Source organism: Ziziphus jujuba, chromosome 6 (genome assembly GCF_031755915.1).
Source record: "Ziziphus jujuba cultivar Dongzao chromosome 6, ASM3175591v1".
NCBI classification, from domain to species: domain Eukaryota; kingdom Viridiplantae; phylum Streptophyta; class Magnoliopsida; order Rosales; family Rhamnaceae; genus Ziziphus; species Ziziphus jujuba.
Window position 1 is genome coordinate 28,378,954 of NC_083384.1, and position 9,598 is coordinate 28,388,551.

Consider the following 9,598-nt stretch of genomic DNA (forward strand, 5'->3'; position numbering starts at 1 on the left):
CAAATATTGACTTTATTATTCATGTGGCATTTATTTTTACAATTCCATTCTATATGCTTTACTGTGCTATTTACCTAACAATTATCCTTTATAGGGGGGGGAAAAAAAAATTGGTTGTCACATCCAACATATAGAATTTACTCTTGCCAATAGGTAAAAGTATACTTTTTGATCAGATAAAATGGAAACTAGTTTCCTTCTCTAGCCTCATCAAGGAACATATTCAAAAGAAAGTAAATAAAAATAAAATGGAAGAGTGAAATTTCCGTGAAGAGAGGAGAAAAAGGCAAAGAATGCAGGGCAAAAGAAGATAAAGAAAGCAGGCTGAGCTTGGGACTGGAATGGCTATGCCTTTGAGCCCCTAGGCTCTCTCTTTGGTTGTGTGTGTGTGTGCGTGTTACCGACTATTGACTAGGACTGGACCTCTCTGGCTTCACCCAATTACTTTTGCAGGCAGGCAAGAGAATTTATAAAAATAAATAAATAACTAGAATTACCATTTTATCCCTAACTGCTGCCAATTCCCCTATACCTGTCACGTGGCGCACATGCAAGTGGGGGACCCTTATTTAGTATTTAACTCCTTTCCTATCCAAACCTTCTTACTCATCAAAAAGCTTTGACCTCCAACATCAAAATTCAACGCCAACTTCTTCATCTTCCAATCTCAGCCATTCAGTTTCATCTACGGTTAGAATTATATAATCACACATATCTAAGAAAAAGAAAAAAAAAAAAAAAAAAAGGGGTCCACCACACTTGAGTTGAGGGGATAATGACTGATTGACGGTTTTCGTTTTGGAACCCTCCGATGGATCAATAGTGTTCTAACTTGGGAAGGGTAGAAAAAGAATAATAATAAAAAAAGACTTATCCAAATGATTTTTGATAGCAACCGTTCGATTAGTGGACCAGTGTTGGTGATATCATAAATTCTTATAAAACTGTTGTTTCTCAAGGGACCCACAAAAGTGACATGTCCTGTGTTTTAAATGAGATTTAGGTACAGGTAGGACCAGTTCCATTGAAGGTCAATGCGTCCTCACGTACAATAAAACAGCAATGTGGGAAAGAACGCAAGAAAATATAAAAATATAAAATAAAAATAAAACGAACCGAGAATGGCGAAAGACAGTGCCATAGAAACACAGAGCATAGTCCAAAGAAATCTCAATATACATAAACTTAGACCATCTCCAATATTGCATTTTGCCATTTTTATTTTTAAAATTTAATATTGATATGAGCTTTTAAATGATAAATGCAAACATCAATGTTATTACCAACTTTTGATATTATTATTTCAATAACAAATATCAAAAAATAGCATTATTAAATTTTAAATTTTATTTTAATCAAATTATGAGAGCTGCATTGGGAAGAAGGTGCACAGAAATTAAAAGATATAAGACCCATATTTAAACATTCTTTTAATTCATTATAAAAACAAATTTAATTTAATGAATATACGGTCTCATTAATTTTTTAACAATAAAATCCACTAGTAAATTTTACCAATTACATTTTTTATATCAAATTGATAATTTCTTATTAATGTATAAATAAATAAATAAAAAGCAAAGCTATTTGAAATAATTTTTTTTTTGCATTGCAATATCAAAGTAACATGAGCGGATGTACAAAAATACAACCAAAAACAAACTCATGTAACAACAACCATCCTACTTGTCAATTTTAGTGTAGAAATATATTTAAACAAAAAAAATTATTGTCCAAGGTTCCCAAAGGTCAAATAATTGCACTCAATTTGGATGACAGGAATATAAGGATAGGAATAAGTTACCAGCATTTGGATGCTTATTTATTCACACTCTATAAACCGATTGAACCAAAATCTAATTTTCATAAAAATAAACAATAAAAAAAAAGGAAGCAGAAAATAAATAATGTTCCAAAGGGCATTATGAACTGTGTGCGTGAATCTTGCCTCCAATGGGGAAAAAAAAAAAAAAAATTGCATTTATTTATTTTTTTAATTAGAGGTGGAGTGAATAGTGAAAGCAGCAGTTTTGGACCATTGACCAAAAAGCCAAAAAGAAAAGCAACTTTGGAAACGATATGTTGCACAAATAAAAATGGATCTCCATTTAGATTTTAGGCTGCTGCGTGATGTGTCAAATCGGCTTTTATTTCACCGTTTTGCTCTTTTTGGTTAAACATGGAAAATGACATCAAAGTGAATGATGATCATTGTCCACATCAAAAACACCCCATCTAATGCCTTAATTCTCTAATATATCCCTATCTAATGATGCCTTAACCATCAACTTAATTTTGTTTGGTTAATTTATTTTTTTGTTTGATCCTATCATCAGGTGACCACATTTTACTAAAAATATTTATTTTTGTATTATCTAATAAAAACAACTATTAGTTGCAATAGTTGAATATATTATGACACAAGGGAGTGGAGACCTGAGGTTGTCACATTAAATCTCCATATATATATATATATATATATATATATATATATGACATTTAAGTATCCAATCTCATATATAAATAAAAATAAATGATATAGATCTCAGACTTTTTAATTTGAACATGATATGTATAGTATTCTACTAAATCAGCTTTCAAAAAAAATAAAATAGATATCAGATTTTTTAAAAATCTACTTTTTTAAACAATTTTTTTAAATAAAACTAACTCTTTAAATAGAGTTTCCTTGTATAATACTAATACCTACCACTGAGTGTGCAATTTTATTGGTTAAATTTGCACATATTTTGCAAAAATTTAAATTTATTACAAAATTGCAAAATTAAATAAATAAATTAAGAAGGAAACATAATTTTATGATTAGTCTTTTTGTTACATCTCAACAAAAAAATATAAGAAAAAATCTATCATGATCTGAGAGCAAAAACCACCATTCATTCATAATATCAAAATTATATATAATATAAAATTTAGAACCTAGGTGCCATATAGCTAACAAACATCATATATATAAAAAATAAATAAATTATGAATTCAATTTATCACATACCGATTCTATTAATACTTTAATAACAATTATTGAAACCATACAACAAAAATTAGGAATTGCACATTTAAATAAATTATGTTATAAATATATTTTCATCACCTATTACTAATATGTAGTAGTTCAAAAAATATTTTCTTGAATCCTTTCAAACTAGTCTCTATATGACTAATTTACATATGGACGCATTTGATCATAAAAGAAAAAAAGTTAATATAAAAAACACTCTGAAACCACTTAGTTTCTATATTTTTTTTCTCAAATTGTTTTATTTTTCTCAAAGATTCCAACTCTATAAAAAATATTAGGTAAAACTTTATGTAGCTGGAGATAAGGATGGTAATTTGCCATGTACAATCCAAAACCGACGATGTATCACCCCTAATGAGGCAATTTTTCCTTCAAAAATTGAGTTTGCAGGACGAACTTGGGGTAAAATTATAAAGCCCAAATCGAGTCAGGATTGGGAAATAACAACCTTTGCCCAATATATATATATATATATATATGTATATATATCTACTTAATAGTTTCATTTATGTAATTAAATTTAGTGTTTATTTTTTCTTTTCTTTTATTTATTTTTTATTCTCTTAAGTTTTTTAGTTATCCAATTGTATGTATGCGAGCCTTCATAAAATAAATTTTTATATAAATTTTTCAAAAAAAATTATATCCATTATAAAAATAAAAAAGGGGATGACATTATAGGAAATGGATTGTCCCGTTTTCACTCCACTTTTAAAAAAAGAAAAAACTAATTGGGATGGAGATCGAATTTTAAAAACCGATCTCGTCCCACCTTGTTAACATTGCTAGCTGGAAACTATAATTGCTAGCTGGAAACTATAATATAATATATTTATATATCGCTAACCTTAATCTCTTAGGGTTTAATAATATCTTGAGTCCAATTAAGTTAAATAAACTTTGTCACTTAATAATTAGTTTGAAAACTTTACAATTCATTAATAATTAAGATTCTAATAAATAGATTAGTTTACTCTAAAAACATGGATTTAACATTTGCACTAAAAAAAAAAGCCCAACAAATGTTCAAAAATTGCAAAAAAAAAGAAAAAAAGTATGATTTCTTTGCGGCAATAAATATATTGTTCCAAAAAAATAAAAATAATAATAAAAACATAATTGAGAGTGTTTTTTTTTTTTTTTTTTTTTGGTTTTTGGCAATTAAATTTGCACGCCTCTTCCATTGGGATTTGGCTTGCCCCTGTGGCTCCTGCTACCTCTTTTCAACTTTTTAAAAGCGAGTCAAAGGCCTACAGTAGGGTAGGCTGCCTCATTCCCAACTCCAATTGCTCCATCCGTAGACTCGAGTGTACCTTTAACCCAAAAAGAAAGGAAAAAAAAAAAAAAAAAGTGTATCAACTAAGCACACGGCTAAAATTTTTTTATTATGTTTTTTACATTAAATAAACTTTATAAGAATATTTTTAATTAATATACAATGCTTATTTAATAATAAAATAATATTTAAAGATGTATTTAATTTTAAATTTTAAAGATTTTAAAAAAATTTATTCAAATACAATGATATTCAATTTAGATTCCAATAAATTTTATAAAAATTTATTGGAATTCAAGTGTATTTAATTATGATTTTATAGAATTATTTTAGAAACGTATTTAAAAAATTATTAATTTTAAAATATTGTAAAAATTATGAATTTCAATAAATTTGAAACGATTTTATAAGTGAAATTATGAATAAAATTATTAATATAAAATTCAATCTTAATTTCAAAATTTTGTTGGATTTTTAAATTTTTTTTTTTTGGATCTATAAAATTATCTATAGTACATTTTAAATCCATTAACCTCTAATTTGGATACACTTTTTAATTTTTTAATAAAAAAATAATATTTATTATAAATAATAATAATAATAATAATATAGTACTGAATTAAGATTGTATACTTTATATTATAACCAAAAAAACCTTCAATTTTATGACAGTATCCGTTATTTTCTATAAACTTTTGCATTCTATGAAATGTATAAATATAATAATATATAATAATAAAATCTACATTATGAATATTTGTAAAATAACACCCCCACCGCCGCCACCATAATTTTTCTTAGAATAATTAAAACTTTGAGAGTTAACTAAATTTTAAATATAATATAAATCCCAGCACCAGCTTGAGTAGAATTAAAGGTTTTATACAATAGAGGAATGAAATTCACCAATAATTTATTCCTTGCAAAAGGGTATGAAATTCCCCAATAATTTATTCCTTGCAAAAAGGTTTTTAATTCCTTCCTTGTTTTATAATCTTTCTCTTTAAGTATTTGTTCTATTGTTCTGTTAACTACAAGCATTGTGATCAGGTTGAAGATGACACGAAAACAAACACAAGAGAGAAAAGGGTGAGGCATTCAGCTCCCCAAAAGCTAGAAATACCAATCATACATAAATATTGACCATTCCTTCAGCAAACTAAACACTTTTTTCTTACAGGAATTTTCCCCTCAGATACTTTGTCTGGATTTATTTTAAATTTTGTTGTATCGAAGACTTCCTGTTAGTAAGGAATGGCCTTTATTTATTTATTTTATTTTTTTTCATGAATAGCCCGAAAATTAAATTTCAGAAAAAAAAAGAAAAGAAGAAACCAACCCACTATTCATCATACTCTGTTAAGAAGAATAAGGTAGCTATTAAAACGAAAAGAATATATAACAAAAACAGAGAAACCAACGATTAAAGTGCCAATTTCATAAAAAAAAAGGAAAAAGAAAAAAAGAAAAAACTATTGAAGTGCCAAGTGATACAATCATTCTAAAGGGCCTAACAATCCACATTTTTTAATTGACGAATAGACCAACTTTTTTTATACTGTTTATTGTCACTTATATAATATATTTTTGTAATTGTTTTGTCTTTTTAATACATGGTGTACAAGTTTTGAATTGGATACGCTCAAGACCCACATTTAACAGTACTGTTCACCAAATGACAATATTATGCCCCTTTTTTCCTATTAAGAATGTCTGTTTTCCAACTAAGAATGTCATGTATCTCATAAAACTACAAAGAAATCATGATGGTAATCAAAACTTTGGCATTTTTTGCTCCACTCATTCCTTTTTAAGGATAAAGATGGCCCATGTTCCTTTTTCTTGTCTTCTCTTTTTGTTGCCTTTTATTATTAATTTAAAAAAAAAAGAGAAAAAAAAAATAAAGGTAACAAGAAGAGTCCCTCTATATTTTTATCCATGGATCACATTAGATGTTTGGGACACAATAAATAGTAGGTTATACATGAAAACTCATAACACAAGGTAGTGAATTATTCATGGCTTTTCTTTGGATCAGACATAATTCTATGGACCTACCATCTAAAAGGGTCACCAAGAAGCCTTTTCCCCCTATTTCAGTCCTTATGATGATAGTTCTCTTTTCTTTTCTTTTTTTTTTCTTTTTTTTTTATAATTTAAATTTTTAATGGATTGCTTATGATGATAGTTGATTGGCACAAATTGGTAAATATATCATTTTTATTTTTAGGGAACTATCTTTAGGTGTCCCAAAGATGGTGACTGAACAACTTAAAAAATTTCCAGATGGGTCTCAGTTCAACTAATTAAAGAAGGGTTGGCTCATATACTTTTTCTCACAATTTCCTTGCAATGGGGTGATTGGGGATGGTCCCAACTAGTTCAATTTTAGTTTTCTTTTAAGGTGCGTAGAGGTTGAATAATACTTTAGACTATCAGTTGACATGACAAAAAAGATGTCTTATTATTTTATTGGTTTGTCTTGAGTTAAATTATGGCACCAACCTAAACGTATTTGAAAGGGTTATGTAAAAAAGACAATGTTTGAAAGGGACGAGCAATCCACAAGTAACTTCTAGCTATCACTTTTGTTCAATCTTCTCTCTTGGTCTCTGTGGTACTGAATTTACCAATTCTAGGCCATCATTTTTAGGTGGTCCTGAATTGAAGGGTACTTAAAAAGCCTTAGGAAATATCAATCCATGATTGGACCGGAAGCAAAAGCTTTCCATTGAACTCTATTTATGCAAAGAGAAACTTTTGGATCAACTCGTCTGGGATGACTTAGATAATTAACCTCAAAACCACATTAGAATTAATTGAAACAGAGACTTTAGAACCAAATTAATTCACGTTTGACGAAATAAGCTTAAGCCATCGGTTCTCAGGATTTTCTTGACACTCAGAATCAGCTTCTATACAAATACACCTACTGGTCAAGATTTCAGATGAGATAAATTGTCGGCACAAGTATTCTTCCCTTTTTCCATCTAAAGCAGCTAAGTGAAGTTTAGAGTTTGACACATATTTCCAGGCACTTTGCTGGCTCAAGCAATCATCAGAAACCATTGGTGGAAGCCCATCACCACAGCTTTAAGACACAAAGCACTGCCCATCAATCTGACAGGAGTTCCGTCTCCACCATAGCTCCATTTGGTCAACTTCTTGAAGTCCCTCATGTGAAGCTCATTCTTGCTATTCACTTGGACACACTGACCACTTTGTAGGTGATACAGAATGTAAGATTTTGACAAATTTGAGTTTGGATCTGCACAAAATATGCATTATAAAGTTTTGGGTATGTGATAGAACTTCGTTTGTATGTGAAATTCATTATTGGACAAAAGTTTTACCTTTTATCATTGTTTGCAAAAGCCTAAACCTCCTTTGAAATGTTGGGTTTCTTAGATGTTTCCAATTGAAGTCTAATACACCAAAAGTTTCCTCAGCCCCAATATTTCCTTCCCTATGGTAATAGCTTCCTTGCAAAGCCCACAAGCCCCAATCCAAGTCTCTCTCAGCAACATAGGCAACTAAGCAGGTTAGGAACCCATTGTCAGCCTGTTTCTCTCCTCTCTGGTCAAACCCAAATTCACCCAAAAGAAGAGGAAATGGGTTGTCATTGCTGATGAGAAAACCATTTTGGTCATTGAACCATTTGGTGGCTTTGGCACAAACTCGATTCAGTGGCTGCAGCTCCCAAATTTTTGAGTCACCACTAAATGAGTACCAATGTGCCTCATAGACCAACTTGTTGTCCAAATTTGACTCCGGGGACTTCATTTTCAAGAAGCTAAGATCTGTTCCCCAAGTTAACCCGGAGAGAAGAATCAGGACATTTGGGTTTGCTTGGTGTACTTCTCTTGCTCCTCTTAGAATATACTTATACCTATCATGCTCGTTTTGACGTGTACCGCGTAATTCGTTACGCAGGCTCATTCCAACCATGTAAGTTTTAATCAAATCAATAGTTTTATAGACACCGACTTGAATTATAAAACATTACAAATTATATCATTTTTCAAATTCAAAATTGTGGGTAGAATAATTTTGGATTTGTACCTGAATTTTCCACTTAAAAAGCTTGGCTACAGTAACAAGGCCTTGTAACCACTCCTCATGACGAAATTGGGAGTCTCCAAAAAAGCCATTTCCATCATAATTACAGCACCATTTTGGCTGACTAACATGGTTATCAAGAGTCACCATGACTCCATGTGCTCCAAGCTCCCTCACCACGGCTCATAGGCTTGAACATGAGTCATGTTCAACACAAAAGGATTATTCCTAGCAACCCTTTTCTTGGCCTCTTCCAAGCCCAAAGAATCAAAAGTCTTCCCAAACTTGAGATTGGCATTGCGAGTGAACATGAAGGTAGACCATGTAAGACGAACACAATTGAATCCCCGGTGAACCACCGCGGCATTGGTTGCAGATGAGAAGCCCAATTCACACAGGCCAGCTTCACACGTTGCCCCGAAGCTGTGTCCGCAATCCATCTCTTGCTGGTTGATAAAGGCTATGAGAAAGAAAGTGAGAAATTGCAGTGTTTTGGTCCTCTGCGTTTTCATAAAAATGGACAAGTTGAAAAGTGAAACTGCCAGTGTACAACTTTGTTGTGAGGATGGTTTTACGGGTAAAAGAAATCATAGGAAACTTCTTTTAAATGGTAATTCTTTTAAACGAAGGATTATTATTGTAGCATATCCAATCATATTGATTATTCATAAAAAAGAAAAAAAAGAAAAAGACATGATGATGGTTAAACGAGGTCGTTTAATCGATTTTGGACATGCTCTAAATTTGACCCAGACCTTTTCCATGAATTTTTTTTTTTTTTTTTCTAACGCTTTTGGGGCAAACCACAACTTTCTTTTGTGGTTGCGAATGGATTTTTATTTTTTATGCAATGAACAAATTTCCATTTATGTGGTTCTTGTTGGAGAATAATAATATTCCTTTTGTTTTATTGTTGTTAACTTTGTTAGTATACTTTATCTGTCCTTGGGTTTAGCAAAGCAGTTAAATGTAATGTAGTAAATGTATATATTGTGGTTTTAAATACAAGATTTGAGCATTTGTTTCATATCCTTGCTACAATTCTTTTAGTTCTAATGCTGTTTTGCCATTAAACAAAATTCTGCCAAATTCCTTGTCCAGTCTTATTCAAGCCCATATAGTGCTACTGCATATTCCATATGATGTTGTATTATTATTATCCAAACGGGCATGTAAGCCCCCTGACAAATTCTAATATTCCATGCCACTCATGGCCATGGGAA

General features: G+C 30.5%; 1 protein-coding gene across 1 annotated transcript; it reads right to left on the minus strand.

The window, feature by feature from the left end:
- Positions 1 to 7,108: 7,108 nt before the first annotated feature.
- Positions 7,109 to 9,044, minus strand: LOC107430218 (glycosyl hydrolase 5 family protein). The gene is made up of 2 exons (XM_025078688.3): positions 7,670 to 9,044; positions 7,109 to 7,584 (listed from the first exon to the last, which is right to left on the minus strand). The coding sequence occupies exons 1-2, from the start codon at positions 8,262 to 8,264 to the stop codon at positions 7,364 to 7,366; spliced, it is 816 nt and encodes a 271-aa protein (XP_024934456.3). The 5' UTR covers positions 8,265 to 9,044; the 3' UTR covers positions 7,109 to 7,363.
- Between the last annotated feature and the right edge of the window lie 554 nt (positions 9,045 to 9,598).

Excerpts from the sequence above, each read along its gene's own strand:
- LOC107430218 (XM_025078688.3), bottom strand. The coding sequence starts at position 8,264 with ATGGTTGGAATGAGCCTGCGTAACGAATTACGCGGTACACGTCAAAAC. Across the intron at positions 7,585-7,669 it reads TTTGCAAACAATGATAAAAG|ATCCAAACTCAAATTTGTCA; the intron begins GTAAAACTTTTG and ends TATTTTGTGCAG.